The 14,142-nt window shown below is 49.5% G+C and overlaps 1 protein-coding gene across 2 annotated transcripts; it reads right to left on the bottom strand.

The window, feature by feature from the left end:
* Positions 1–1,444: 1,444 nt before the first annotated feature.
* Positions 1,445–14,122, bottom strand: EMC1 (ER membrane protein complex subunit 1). 2 transcript variants are annotated; one of them, XM_057408112.1, is made up of 23 exons: positions 13,971–14,122; positions 13,698–13,822; positions 12,675–12,740; positions 12,418–12,511; positions 11,864–11,992; positions 11,602–11,728; positions 11,157–11,306; positions 10,651–10,818; positions 10,017–10,088; positions 9,509–9,568; positions 9,152–9,274; positions 8,820–8,916; positions 7,880–7,996; positions 6,767–6,966; positions 6,398–6,547; positions 5,997–6,158; positions 5,625–5,744; positions 5,278–5,415; positions 4,875–5,048; positions 3,970–4,180; positions 3,663–3,747; positions 3,059–3,188; positions 1,445–2,182 (listed from the first exon to the last, which is right to left on the bottom strand). In XM_057408112.1, exons 1-23 carry the CDS (start codon positions 14,045–14,047, stop codon positions 2,003–2,005), a joined length of 2,955 nt encoding a protein of 984 aa, XP_057264095.1. In that variant the 5' UTR covers positions 14,048–14,122; the 3' UTR covers positions 1,445–2,002. The 2 variants fall into 2 exon arrangements, with proteins under 2 accessions (XP_057264095.1, XP_057264096.1); XM_057408113.1 differs by lacking the exon at positions 13,971–14,122 and having other exon boundaries at positions 13,689–13,823.
* Between the last annotated feature and the right edge of the window lie 20 nt (positions 14,123–14,142).

Genomic DNA, 14,142 nt, shown 5'->3' with positions numbered 1-14,142 from the left:
GCTGAGAGAGCTGGGCTGGGGCAGCCTGGAGAAGAGAAGGCTCCTGAAGGGGAGACCTGAGAGCAGCTCCAGTGCCTGAAGGGGCTGCAGGAAAGCTGGAGAGGGGCTTGGGACAAGGGATGTAGGGACAGGCCAAGGGGAATGGCTTTAACCTGCCAGAGGGGAGACTGAGATGAGCTCTTAGGCAGAAGCTCTTCCCTGTGAGGGTGCTGAGGCGCTGGCACAGGGTGCCCAGAGAAGCTGTGGCTGCCCCATCCCTGGCAGTGTTCAAGGCCAGGTTGGACACAGGGGCTTGGAGCAAGCTGCTCTAGTGGAAGGGGTCCCTGCCTGTGGCAGGGGCTGGAGCTGGGTGAGCTTTAAGGTCCCTTCCAACCCAAGCTGGTCTGATTCTGTGACACAGCTTTGTTGGGGCTCTCTGCACACGCAGGAGGTGCCTGACAGGACACAGCCTCTAGCTCCACAACTCGCTGATAAAAATCAGTTGTGACAATGTTGCCTTGTAGATGACACCAAGGTGGGTGGGAGCGTTGACCTGGTGGAGGACAGGGCTGATCTGGACAGGCTGGAGCAGCAGGCTGTGGCCAGTGGGATGAGGGTCAACAAGGTAAAGTGTCAGGGCCTGAACTTGGGTCATGACAACCTCATAGAACGCTTCAGGCTTTGGGAGGAGTGGCTGGGAACTGCACATGGGAAAGGACCTGGAGGTGCTGACTGAACACAAGCAGCTTGTGTCCAGGAAGCCCCCAGCATCCTGGCCTGTTTCAGTACCAGTGTGGCAGCAGGGCCAGGGCAGTGGTTGTGCCTCTGCACTGGTGAGGCTGCACCTCAAAACCTGCATTCAGTTCTGGGCTCCTCACTACAAGAGAGACATTGAGGTGCTGGAGTGGGGCCAGAGAAGGGCACTGGAGCTGGTGCAGGGCCTGGAGCACAAGTGTGATGGGAAAGGGCTGAGGGACCTGGGGGGTTCAGTCTGGAGAAGAGAAGGCTCGGGGGGGACCTGATGGCTCCCTACAACTGCCTGACAGGAGGATGGAGCCAGGAGGGGCTGGGCTCTGCTCCCAAGGAACAAGGGATGGGACAAGAGGAACCGGCCTCAAGCTGCACCAGGGCAGGTTTAGATGGAGCTGAGGAACAATTCCTGCCCCAGAGGGTGCTCAGGCATTGGAACAGGCTGCCCAGGGCAGGGCTGCAGTCACCATCCCTGCAAGTGCTCACACAGCGTGGAGACGAGGCCTCAGTGCCATGGGTTAGTGGTGGCCTTGGCAGTGCAGGGAACGGTTGGACTGGATGAGCTGAAGGGGCTTTTCCAACCCAGTTGATTCCATGATTCTAAATCCATATACAAAGAGCACATGGCCATTATTGGGGGGAACACTGTGAGGTTCTTCACTCCCCAACCATGATGAGACCTTAGCCCCAGTGTTATACACCAAATACAGCAAAATTAAAACCAACATCATAATAAATAAAGAACATGGAGAGATTTTACATTCAAATTCCTTCCACAGCCCCGTGACTGAGTGACCCAATGGGGCCATTTTCCAACAGCATCCATCCAAGTTCTAACCTTCTTCCCAACGTCTCCTCAGTCCTTGCCCACAGTAGCTCAAGTGGCACCGTGCACACACAGCACAACATCCCTCTGTCCTCCTCTTGCTGAGGAAGAGATGAGGATCAGGAGTATGTGCATCCTTAGATCTTCACTAACATCAGGGAGATGATGCCATGGCAGATTTTAGGACATTAATGGAGGTTGGGGAGATTTACTTTATAATAGTCTCTCTTCCATTTCTTCTCCCTGGGAAACACACAGGCACCATATTGTGTTGTTGCACCAGCACCTTTTCCTCCCAGATATCCTCCAGCAAAAACATAATACAGGTGTTTGCACCCATCAAGCAAGCTGGAACTTGGAACTGAACCCAACATGGGGTAACAGATCTTCAGCCAGTCCACATCTCAGATGTCTTCTCCAGCCAAAGCCCTCCCTGGGCCCGCAGCCTTAGCGCCAGGCCCGGTTCAGAAGCTTCACCTGTGCCAGTCTCTTTGTGATCATGGTAGCAAAAACCAGCCCAAAGAGGACGCTGCTTATGAGCACGTAGTCATAGTCATCCTTCAGGACGTCAAACTGCTTCGATGGGTACACTCGGGTCTGGTAGATGTCCAGGCCGTATGCAACAACCTGCAGGGATGAGATCATGAGCTGGTAAATGCAGGTTTTAGTGTAGAATCATAGAATGGTTTGGGTTGGAAAGGAGCTTAAGATCATCCAGTTCCAACCCCCTGCCATGGGCAGGGACACCTCACACTAGACCCTGGCACTCAAGGCTCTGTTCAACCTGGCCCTGAACAATGACAGGGATGGGGCAGTGTAAATCTGGTATAAAACCAGATCATGGAATCACAGAATCAACTGGGTTGGAAAAGCCCTTTAAGCTCATCCAGTCCAACCCTCACCCCAGCACTGCCAAGGCCACCCCTAACCCATGGCACTGAGGCCTCATCTCCACTGGGTGCAAACACTTGCAGGGACGGTGACTGCAGCCCTGCCCTGGGCAGCCTGTTCCAATGCCCGAGCACCCTCTGGGGCAGGAATTGTTCCTCAGCTCCATCTAAACCTGCCCTGGTGCAGCTTGAGGCCGGTTCCTCTTGTCCCATCCCTTGTTCCTTGGGAGCAGAGCCCAGCCCCTCCTGGCTCCATCCTCCTGTCAGGCAGTTGTAGTGAGCCATCAGGTCCCCCCTGAGCCTTCTCTTCTCCAGACTGAACCCCTCAGGTCCCTCAGCCCTTCCCCATCACACTTGTGCTCCAGGCCCTGCACCAGCTCTGTTGCCCTTCTCTGGCCCTGCTCCAGCACCTCAGTGTCTCTCTTGCAGTCAGGGGCCCAGAGCTGAGCACAGGATTGGGTGCATCAAAACTGACTGAGTGAAGTCCATAGTTCTGATTAAAAGAAGAAACACTGAAGCAGTGAGCAGCCACTTGATCAGCAGTCACAGAGCTCCCTGCCACAGGCTGCAGCACCTCCTTATCTCTACACTGAAGCTTCCAGCCTGTGCTCACCAGACAAGTAGACTCTAGGCCAGAGGGGGCTGTATAAATCCCTCTCATCCGGGATATGGTTTGATTGTAGTTGATAAACCTCTCAGCATGGATCTGCACATCAGGGGAGTATGGAATCAGGTTCTCTTCTCTGAAAGGCATTTAGAGAGAAATCAAAACCCAGTCGACCAGCACATGGAGGACATCACCTGCATTTCATGTCTGATCATCACAAGCTGACCTGAAACAGCAAATTTAGTGGCTTTTCCCAGTGCAGATTCATTTCTGATGCACGATGAAAACCACACATGCCACTGGGTCAGACTGCACTGCAACAGCCCTCTGAAGTGCTAAAAGTAAGTGTAATTCTAAAAACTTCAGGCACTCACTCTGCCTGCTACTTCTTACAATGGAGATAACACTCATGTTGCTAATGGTAAGATCTATTGTATCACAAACATTTTCCATGGTCACAGACTGGGTGCGGTGACCTCACTTCATTTAATGCAAGAATTGCCCTGAATCTGTCCAGGACAAGGTGTTCTACTTGACACAACTCTACTACACACAAAACAAATCCCTCCTCAAAGCCGTCCAGGAATAGTGGTTATCCTGCTTTCCTTACCTGCTTTGTTCTGTGGGGATCTCTGGGCGGCGAGGATCCAGCAGAGCCTTGGGAAGGGAGAGGATGGCCCCAGAGGGAAGCCCAACTGTGCGTTAAAGAAACACATCTTAAGAATGGCTCTTTCTGACTGTGTTTCCTAGCAGCTCACGTAAGTGCTCTCTTGGTGCCTATCCCTGCTCTTGCCAGGAGGCCAGAGCAGCCCACAGGCATCACTTTTGCAGGCAAACTGATTTTGCTTGAATTTCAATGTGAAACTGCCTTGTGCAGGCAGCATCAGCACATGCAGAACAGAGCAGGACATACTCACCGAGCAAGTGCCGGCTGGTGATGCCCCGCTCAGTGATGGTGGCCTCCATGGCACTGATGGCAGACGGGAAGATGTAAGATTGCTGGAGAACCTGAGGTAAAATGGGGCGGTCCAGGGAGCTGAAGGCTGTGGCATTGTATTGCTCTGTCCCCTCATACAGCTCCAGCACAGTGAACTCATTCCGACGTGCCTTTGTGTTCCAGTACTGGTACTGAAATGAGAAAAGGGTTTTAGGAATACAAGGCAAGCAGAGTCACTGATACAGAGAGGCAGCAAGAAATCCCAGCCTGGCTTGGGTCGGAAGGGACCTTAAAGCTCACCCAGCTCCAACCCCTGCCACAGGCAGGGACCCCTTCCACTAGAGCAGCTTGCTCCAAGCCCCTGTGTCCAACCTGGCCTTGAGCACTGCCAGGGATGGGGCAGCCACAGCTTCTCTGGGCACCCTGTGCCAGCGCCTCAGCACCCTCACAGGGAAGAGCTTCTGCCTAAGAGCTCATCTCAGTCTCCCCTCTGGCAGGTTAAAGCCATTCCCCTTGGCCTGTCCCTACAGGCCCTTGCCCAAAGCCCCTCTCCAGGTTTCCTGCAGCCCCTTTAGGCACTGGAGCTGCTCTGAGGTCTCCCATTAAGGAGCCTTCTCTTCTCCAGGCTGAACCAGCCCAGCTCTCTCAGCCTGGCTCCAGAGCAGAGCTGCACAGCATCTTTGTGGCCTCCCTTGGACTTGCTCAAACAGTTCCATGTCCCTCTTGTGTTGGGGACACCAGAGCTGTGCACGCTACTGCAGGTGGGGTCTCACAAGAGACACATCTCAAAAAATCCCAGAGAATGATCAGAAAGTCTTTTCCAGACAGGTTCAGCAATTGCCCAACCTCCCAGACATAAAGAACCAGCTAAGAACAACTCCTTACCACCACCCAGTTCTCTGAGTGAACCATATGGACAGGTCCCTTCGCTTTCTTCTGCACTGAGGAGTGAATGATCCTGCCTGTGACTCCATCAATCAGATATATTCCAATGAACGTGCGCTCGTGATGTGTATCTGTGCTCTCTGTCACCACAGCAAGCAGGTTGGGATTCAGGGACTGGAGAAAAAGAGAGAATCACCCTCACTTTAGTGCTGTAGGCCCCTTATTTATACACATTTCATCTGGAGCTAAGCATATAATAAACAAAGTATGTGGTCAGTGAGCCATATAGAGCAAAAATGGCACCACAGGGCAGTTGCTCTCCACATAGCACCTAGAAACAGTGCTGAGATCTGCCCCTGAGATAACACAGCAACAAAAAGCCAACAACAAGTTGCAAAGGCACCTTATAGAGAACGCTGCGGTCTCCCATCACCCGGCCCTGGGAGTGCACGTGCTCATTGGACCTCTTCCCCTTCACACTCACTATCCTCTGCACTTCAGTGGGTATGACCACCTCCCAGCTCTCCTCTGTTGTCAGGTCCTGCAGGAACAAAGCACCATGTTGGAGGTTTTACGTTGTCCTCAGAAGACACCGCCTCTGCCCGTAAAATGCTTTTGAAATGCAAGTTTCTTGGGCACATTTTGAGGCTGAACTGTTTCTATCTGGAGCAAAATGCCTTAAATCCAATGAAGAGAGCTACCATTAGCCAGAGGATGTTCAGGACTTGGACTGTAATGAGTCTTCCATACCTTTTTCAGCCTGAATCCAGAGAGTCTTCCCTGCTCAGCATCAACTAGATAAAAAAAGATGGAATGAGCCATTTCTCTTAGCTGGCGAAGGACATTTTTAGTCGCTGGGAAAGCTGTAACCTGGAAAAGAAGAATTGAAACAGAGGTTAAAGACCAACTGACACACAAAATAACCCCAAGCCACCAAAACCCAAGAAAACAGCAGCACAGAAAGATTGTTTCAAACAAATTTATCAGGATGAGGGCTGTTTTACCAGAATAACCTCATCGCTTTGTGGGAACTGTGACTCAATGGCATTTTAATCTTGCTCCAAAGGGAGGCAAATATTAATCAGAACATGAGGAAAACTGTCTCCAGGCAAAGCAATTTACCTTGTACTCATCATCAATGAGGAGTAGTACTTTGGCATAATCTTGATCCATAATAGGCAGAAGCAAAGTCTGAAGTATTGGACGCTTCAAAAGAGGGGGAGCTACTTGACTTCTCTTCCCAAAGATGGGGTTAAAGACATACAAGAAGCTCATTTTGGTTTCCTATAAAACAAACAAGATGCAAAGCTTTTTCTAAGGCAGAAAAAAGAGCTGATTTTCTATCTGCTGCTTACTAGTGTCGATTATTCACAACCTGGATTCAGGGTGTTCACATTCTCCTCCTGTCCCCACGTCAGTGACAACCAGACAATACCCAGAAAAGAGACTTTTTTTCCACTCCTTCAAAGCACACATTTCCAAGCTCAGTAAGTTCAGTGGAGGGAGAGAGGAAAGGCACTCACCTTGTCCTTCACAAGCAAGGTGCATTGTGGAGGGTGTGGGAAATGGGCTGTTGTTCTCTGGACCATCAGCTTAAAGGAGGAGCCTGGTCGCACATTCCTGAGATATTGCTTCCACAGGATGGTGCCAGAGCTGCTTTCAATACCAAAAAGCTGAGCAGAGACACAGGAAAACCCAAGTTTAGAACAACACATGTCTGGCACTCAAGCACTGCATCTTTCTTCAGGCTATGACAAAGAAAGAAGAGACTTAGTCCCTCTCCAAAGCATTCTGCACATCATCTCGCCGTGTTCTGCCCAGAGCCTGACGAACACCAGAGCTGAGACTCCTTGGTACAGGCTAGAAGCAGATTCCTACCCTGGCTTCCTCACCTTTCCTGAAGCAGTGACCATCACCATCATTTTCTGGAGGTTGAATTCATCTCGGGCCAAATTGTCAATGTTAATCTCATTTTTAATCTGGCTCCGGGGTTTCCTGGCATCATAGAACATCTTCCAAAGATGAGCAGTCCAGGCTTGCAGCAGGATGAGCTGGGAGGAGAGCCTCTTCAGAAACATCCCCAGCAAGCCATCTGCAAATGGGGCCAACACAGTAGCAACATAAACCGTTATGCCCCACTCCACAACAGAAATGATGGCCTCAACCATAAAGAAGAAATGCTGCCATGCATGGACCTACGGGAACTCCTTGCCTCTGGCTCCTATTCCAGAATAGCACAGTTCCAGTTACCATTTGTACAGCAGACTCTGCATTTACCAACCTCTTCCCACTTGACAGTGGTACAGCTCATTCCAGAAGACATCCCCATCAACTGAAAGCAAACCTTCATGCAGAATGCAGCACCTCTTCCTTTGTATCCCTTCTTTCTCACTGGTACACCCCCAGTAAGTGCCCACCTAAAGCCTACCCACCTAAAAGGTTTATATCTCCTTCTGTACTCATTATTCAGAGCAAGAGAAGCCTTTGAAGTAAAGAAATACTTAATTCTGCCCAATCGAGGTTTATATTTAGCTCCTTGAAACAAAGAGAACACCAGACTTCAACTATCTTTAACCACTGAGGAAGACAAGCAGAGATCAGACTTCACTAGGAAGCAGTTGTAAGAAACACCAGGAACACTGCATGCAGAGGTTACCTTGAATGGCTGCATCCAGGACAGCAAGGAAAAACAAAACAAAGGGCAAAAAAAGGCTATTGCAAATGAGTCTTACAGAAAGAGTCAAAGGGAAGTATTTAGGAGAGGTGGCCAAAATCCCCACTACTGCTGCTGACTGCTTATTTAATATAACTACGTAATACACTCAAGTCATCTGCATTTGGCATTGGACTTTCAAAGTTCAGACAGAAATGGGTTTGTTTCTGCTTGGTTTAATTGCCATCAGTAGAAAATGGAATCCTCTCAGCTCAGATGAAAAACAATCAATACATTTATTCAGGAAGAAAACCAAACTCACAGGGGTAATCCTGGTATGTCTATGGCTTACCTGCTTTCTTCCCAAATTCTCCCTCCAGCTCAGCCTGGGCACCTGTCAGAGGTAGATCCACCATCTCCAAGCTTACCACTTCTGCTAGGGACTCCTCTCTATTCCACACAACTTTTCCTGGAAAGAAATAAGGAGTCAAATATTGGAAAAAGAAACTTAATATCTGGAAATAGACTCACTCAATATAGAAATTATCTTCCAGGGGACCCTTCAGATGCAAATCACTGCTCTTAATGAAACACAAAACATCCATCCCTCCCTCCATCCATCCCTCCATCCATCCACCTACCTACCTAATATCATGCAATTAGCTCTGTCATAAAAGACAAATATATTGCACAACTGGAACCACTTTTGGGGAAAAGCCACTGGGTCAGTAAAAGCCATTGTATGATGGTATGATTCTAGGATCTGGTGTTTTAAAAGGGTTACAGTCATTACGTCTATTTAAAGTATGAGATACAGAGTGTGAACTACTGGATTCCTTTTCAGCCCTAGAAAGTTCATGTCACTGAGAAGGACCTCGAAACCTTCCTGCAAATGAACATTTTTGCCATGAGGATCTTTTCCAAAGAAACTCTGAGGAAGATCTATAACAGGACTTGGACTCTCCTCCTACCACAAAGAACATGGCAGAATGTTTTCTCAGATGAGATGTCTTGTGAGGGTGAAAGAGTCTCCAGGATCATTCATAGAATCATAGAATAAATGAGGTTGGAAAAGACCCTTAAGATCATCAAGTCCAACCTTTACTCCCAAGGCCACCACTAACCCATGGCACTGAGGGAATGGAACTTAGACCAGTTAAATTCATTTTGGTGGTTTCCAAAGAAAGCAATGATAAAACATAATCATTTGGGACTTGGAATTTTCTCCCTGGCCTACAGGGACAAGGTGTGCACTGTTAAGAATGGAGCAAGCTGCTGTTTGTGCCAGTTACCTGGCTGCTGGAGGAACATTAGCATGTGGTCTTCTGTTTGTACCAAGGCCCGATAGCCCACGGAGTCATCCTTCTTCAGGAAGACTTGGATGTATAGCTGGAACAAAAAGCAAATGAATCAGTGAGGTTAATGATCACATCATGTCCTTAGAGAAAACAAAACTCTTGGGTAAATCAAGAGCAAACAGCATGATTGTGTGCACTAATCCAGCACGCCCTCAGAATGCTTTTCCTCTTGTCCTCCACAGGCACAGCTCCTTGGAAGGCTCTATCAAGTCTGCCACAGCAGGGTAGGGAGGGCATTGCAAGTGTGATAATCTCTCCTCACTCACCTGCTGTGGCTTGGCACCACTCGGCTCCAGGGTAAAGGTAATTGTGGTATCCAGCAATCTTTGTCCAGTTTCAACCAGGTAGAGATTAATATTGTAGGTTTGATTGGAACAGGTCAAGGAGTCCTGTAACACCAGGCAGAAAATAGCAGAGTTAAACACATGTGTCACACCAAGTTCTGCAGAGGGATTTCATATTCAGCAAGAACTGTGGCTGCAGGAGAGCTTTAGATTATATATGTGGAGCTGCTACAAACAGTCTTCAAAAAGATGGTGTAACACCTTTTGCATTCTGTTCCTGCACGCAAAGGAACAAAAGGACTGTCAAGAACTTCTGCTGTTCTTGGGAACCCTTCATACCTGCCTCTGGGAATCCTCCAGAGCACGTCCAGCATGCAGGCCATCAGAACTCCCAGGCTTCTGAAATGAGGATGAGAAGAGATAACATGGCAGTAAGAGGACAAAATAAAACAGGTTTCTGAGTGCCTGACAAGTCACGTTCGGCCTGACTCTGAAACCAGGCAGGAAACAGTCTGTTCTGTTCTATTTCTGATAAAAATGAGAGCTGGCTAAGTTCAGTACCCCTCAGAACTGAAATCCTCTGCAAGTCAGTGAAGCTGATTTCTAGGTTACCTGCCCACCTCAGACAAGGTTCAAACACGCCGCACACAGGACAAGATGCTTCACCAAGCCACAGATAGCCTTATCTGACAATAATCAAGGCCTGCTTGCATTATCATTGTCTTCATATGCCCAAGAAGCTAATTAAATCCTCCTCCATGAAGGAAAGCCCTTATGCAACCCACCCCCCCGAGCAGATCCATGCTAGAGCTGTGCTGGTTCCATAGTACAGGCAAACTGTGCTCACCAGCTCGCTCCTGCAGGTCAGGACAGCAGCCACAGTCTTCTCCCCAGTTGTTGCAAAACTCACCAGAGCTGCCTGAATAGAGAAAAGAGCAGGAAATTACAAAAGAAACAAGAAAACACCCCAAACCCCATAAAACCTACCTGTGCACCAAACTAAACCATTAGAAACAGATGATCTTTCACAGCCAGGCTTTAAATGTCATTGTTTCACCAAATGAAATTACCTAAGACTGAACTAATACTATCTAATACTTCTCACACATGGAAGCAGTTGACCTGCCACAGGGTTTTGAACCATTATGTCCAGTGTTCCTTGGCTTTTTAAAGCTCATTTGCTTTCAAAACCTCTCAGCTGGTGTACCAAAAGTACTGCTGCACCACCAGCCACTTAGACACACATCTGTACCCACCTCAAAACCAGGGCAGCACCCCAGTGCTGACAACTGTTGGCAACAATTCAGTTGTTGGAAATAGTTCAAGTAGTATAAATGTAATCAAATGGTGTTCAAGTGTTGCAGCCAAGAGCACACTGAAATAAGCAGCTCAGCAGCTCCTTCAGAAAGCTCAGTACAGAGGTTTTAAAGAATTTTAAGCTGTATTTGGCCCTCCCACTGGAGTACATTCATCCTGGTTACCTGCTGGAAGTCCCGGAGGTGGCTGAGCAGCCCGTGTTTGTACTGCAGCAGAGAGAAGTGGCTTGGAGCCAGCTGCAGGAAGAACTGAGTCCGTGAAGCACTGACTACATTGGGTTGAGTGGCCAGTATCCTGGGCTGGAAGCCATCAGCAAACTCCAGGTCAAGTGACTGTGAAGGGGAGACACATGTTCATGAGTTTTCCCAACTGAAACTAATAGCTTCCTTTTATCAGCAGCAATATAAGCTTTATGAAGAGATTCCCTGTGTCAGGGTAAATAAAGCAGAAGCAAGGAGGCTAAGCATCCTGTTGGAGCCAAGATCTGAAGGCACTGATCCAGAATGAATGATTAGACAAAGACTTTTCTCTCTCGTCTCAATGTACAGATTCCAATCCCCTCCCTATCTCTTCAATCGCTCTGTATTTTAAAGATAGAACCCCCTCTGCTGCCAAGCACCAAACCAGCCGGACAATGAATTACACACAACTCTTTCTAAGGACTTCTCACCTGCAGTGGGATCTGCCTCATCTCCTGCTCGGTCTCCAAGGAGCAAACATAGAGTGAACGTGTGTCCATGTCCATGCACACCAGCACTGCCTCCCCCACCACGCTGCACACGCCGTTCAGGGTCTTCAGCCACGGGGCTGCTACTCTGATCTGCCAAGTGAGACATGAACAAAGCTCTCAACAGAACTAAATCTTCCAAGAACCAGCTTGGACACAACTAAGAATTTAAGTCAGTCTTTTCTATTCATGACCCTGGGTGAAACTGAGATATCCAGGTTTTGCTTCCAGCAAAATGCTTCCACCCATTTATTGGCCTGCAGCAATGCCATAGTGAAAGGGAATTTCATGACACCACACCAATTACTCTGCACACCACAGCCCATCTAATCAGAAGTACATTTGTTAACATCAACTTCAGTATTTTGGATCCACAATCAAGCACTACCTGTTTTGTAATTTCTCCATCTTCTACACTGAAGGTTAAAATGTTCAGGTGGCTCTGGGGAACAATTCCAAGCACATGGATCACTCCAGTCCCATGGGAATACAGCAGCTGGTACTGAGTACTCTCACTGCAAGAGAGGTAGCAACCATGAAGCATCATCTCCTCACATCAGTTTCCAAAAGCAGAAGGCAAGCACAGCATCCATTCCTCTCCAAGGCAACAAGCTCCCTGCCAGAAGTTTACACTTAAAAGTCGTTCTTACCTTTCTGGCAAGTATTCCACCCATTTCTGGTGCCCGTTGGAAAGGTAGTGAAGAGAGATGGCTGCTTTCTTCAGGACTGCCACGTATTTCACCACGTCCTGCAGCCCCACCAAACCAGCCACCTGGAAACTAAGCATAGGTCAGAGGCAGTGAGTTAGAGAGCTGTTTTCTTCTAGCACAAAATAAAACCACTCCAAACACTCAACATCAGTCGTGAAGTACAATTTCTATCCCGCTTTATGTACCCTTGCTGATCTCCGCAGAGAGCACTTGGCTGAATCCAGGCACCCCAAACTAGATGCATGTGAAACATGTTGTAGGTTTAAAGTGAAAATTAATCTATTTAAAAAAACATGCACCTCTTCCTCTTACTGGTTTGCTAAGCAATAGAAATAGATTTAACTGGAAGGTTCAGCCCTTCCTAAAGAACTCATCCCGATGTTATTTTGGAAACGTACTTCCACCTAACCCGTCTTTCTCCATAATGCAAGCCCAGAGAAGGTCTACAACCCCTTTTTTCCTTCTACAGCAGCATTACAAACAGGAAAGCCTACCTGCCCGTGTCCAGGGATGTCTCCCAGTTCAACCCTCCAATGTTGGTCTCCCAGGAGCGCAGAATACGTCCAGCATTGGACACAGTGATGGCATCTGCCCAGGAAATGAAGAGAAAACGAACATGGAACATGTACCCAGCACAGGTCAACAAGGCAGGAAGTTCTGACAAGTTCAGCTCCTGCTCTAATACATGGTTGAGATCCCATGTATGAAGGCAACCACGAGCCCCAGCACAACACCCTCGTGTTCTCCTTACCCTGTCCATGGATCAGCATTGCATCCACTGCTCCTTCAGAAGTTCCCTTGTCTACATGGCGCCACACTGAAACAAACGGAGCGATGTGAGAACAAGATCTTCTCCCCCAAAGCATTTGTTTGTGGTTATTTTTAAACTCGGCTCTTTCTGGCCATAAATGTACACAGAGAACAGTCAGCCTGCCGAAGCAACAGCTTCTGAACTGCCAGATGAATCCTCTTAGTCTGACAAAACAACGTTGCCAGCATCACTCTCTATTAAAACACAGAATCATGGAATGGTTTGTGCTGGAAAGAACCTTAAAGCTCATCCAGCTCCAACCCCTGCCACAGGCAGGGACACCTTCCACTAGAGCAGCTTGCTCCAAGCCCCTGTGTCCAACCTGGCCTTGAACACTGCCAGGGATGGGGCAGCCACAGCTTCTCTGGGCAACCTGTGCCAGCGCCTCAGCACCCTCACAAGGAAGAGCTTCTGCCTTATCTCCAACCTGAACTTCCCCTGTTTCAGTTTGAACCCATCACCCCTTATCCTATCCCTACAGTCCCTGATGAAGAGCCCCTCTGCAGCATCCTTGCAGCCCCCTTCAGACACTGGAAACTGCTCTGAGGTCTCCACACAGCTTCTCTTCTCCAGGCTGAGCAGCCCCAATGTTCTCAGCCTGGCTCCATACAGGAGCTGCTCCAGCCCCTGATCATCCTCGTGGCCTCCTCAGGACTTGCTCCAACAGCTCCCTGTCCTCATTATGCTGAGGACACCAACACTGCACACAGTGCTGCAAGTGGGGTCTCACGAGAGCAGAACAGGGAGGGGCAGGATCCCCTCCCTGAGGTGCTGCTCACGCTCTGGGGATGCAGCCCCGCACACGGGCAGGTTCTGGGCTCAAGCACACACTGAAGCTGGATCATGCTCAGTTTCTCATCAACCAACACCCCCCAAGCCCTATGTAGCACACAGCTACAAGTCCCACACAGCACAACCCGATCAACCCATTATCCCCCGCACAACAAAACCCACTTCACTCACGGATTTCACCACTCCTGGAGTTCAGGGCAGCCACGACGTTCTTCTCGGTGGCCACAACGAGCTTCTTGGAACCCTGCGAGGCCTCGAGAGAGGCGAACTTGAGCTTCCCCACGTACTGCTGCCTCCTAGGACAGCAAACGTGAGCGGCTGAGATAGGACCGGGGGAACGGAAGGCCCCAGGGAGGCCGCAGCAGCGGGAGGCAGCACGGCGGGCCCCAGGCTCGCAGGAGGCCCCCGGCGCGGTGGGACCCCCCCGGCTGCCCCGGCACTCACCAGTCGAACTTGCCCACTTGGTCCTCATAGACAGCGGCCGCCAGCGGCAGCAGCAGCGCCCACAGCCCCACCGCCATCGTAGCGCCAGGCCGCGCTCCCGGCACCCAGAGGTCCTTAACGCCGCAGGGCTGCCCCCGCTGCTGCCTGCGCCGCAAACCCGCTCGGAACCGCA

The sequence above is a fragment of the Pezoporus wallicus genome, unplaced genomic scaffold (genome assembly GCF_028554395.1).
Source record: "Pezoporus wallicus isolate ANWC-B61680 ecotype Strahan unplaced genomic scaffold, APGP_CSIRO_Pwel_v1 contig_13381, whole genome shotgun sequence".
NCBI classification, from domain to species: domain Eukaryota; kingdom Metazoa; phylum Chordata; class Aves; order Psittaciformes; family Psittacidae; genus Pezoporus; species Pezoporus wallicus.
The sequence above is the reverse complement of the archived record's forward strand: the minus strand, read 5'-3'. Positions and strand labels throughout refer to the sequence as shown.

Bases quoted from the DNA above. Each gene is read 5' to 3' on its own strand.
- EMC1 (XM_057408112.1), bottom strand. From the start codon at position 14,047: ATGGCGGTGGGGCTGTGGGCGCTGCTGCTGCCGCTGGCGGCCGCTGTC. The intron at 6,548-6,766 runs GTGAGGAAGCCA...GTCTCTGCTCAG, and splicing joins TGGTCACTGCTTCAGGAAAG to CTTTTTGGTATTGAAAGCAG. The intron at 3,189-3,662 runs GTAAGGAAAGCA...AATGCCTTTCAG, and splicing joins ATCCCCACAGAACAAAGCAG to AGAAGAGAACCTGATTCCAT.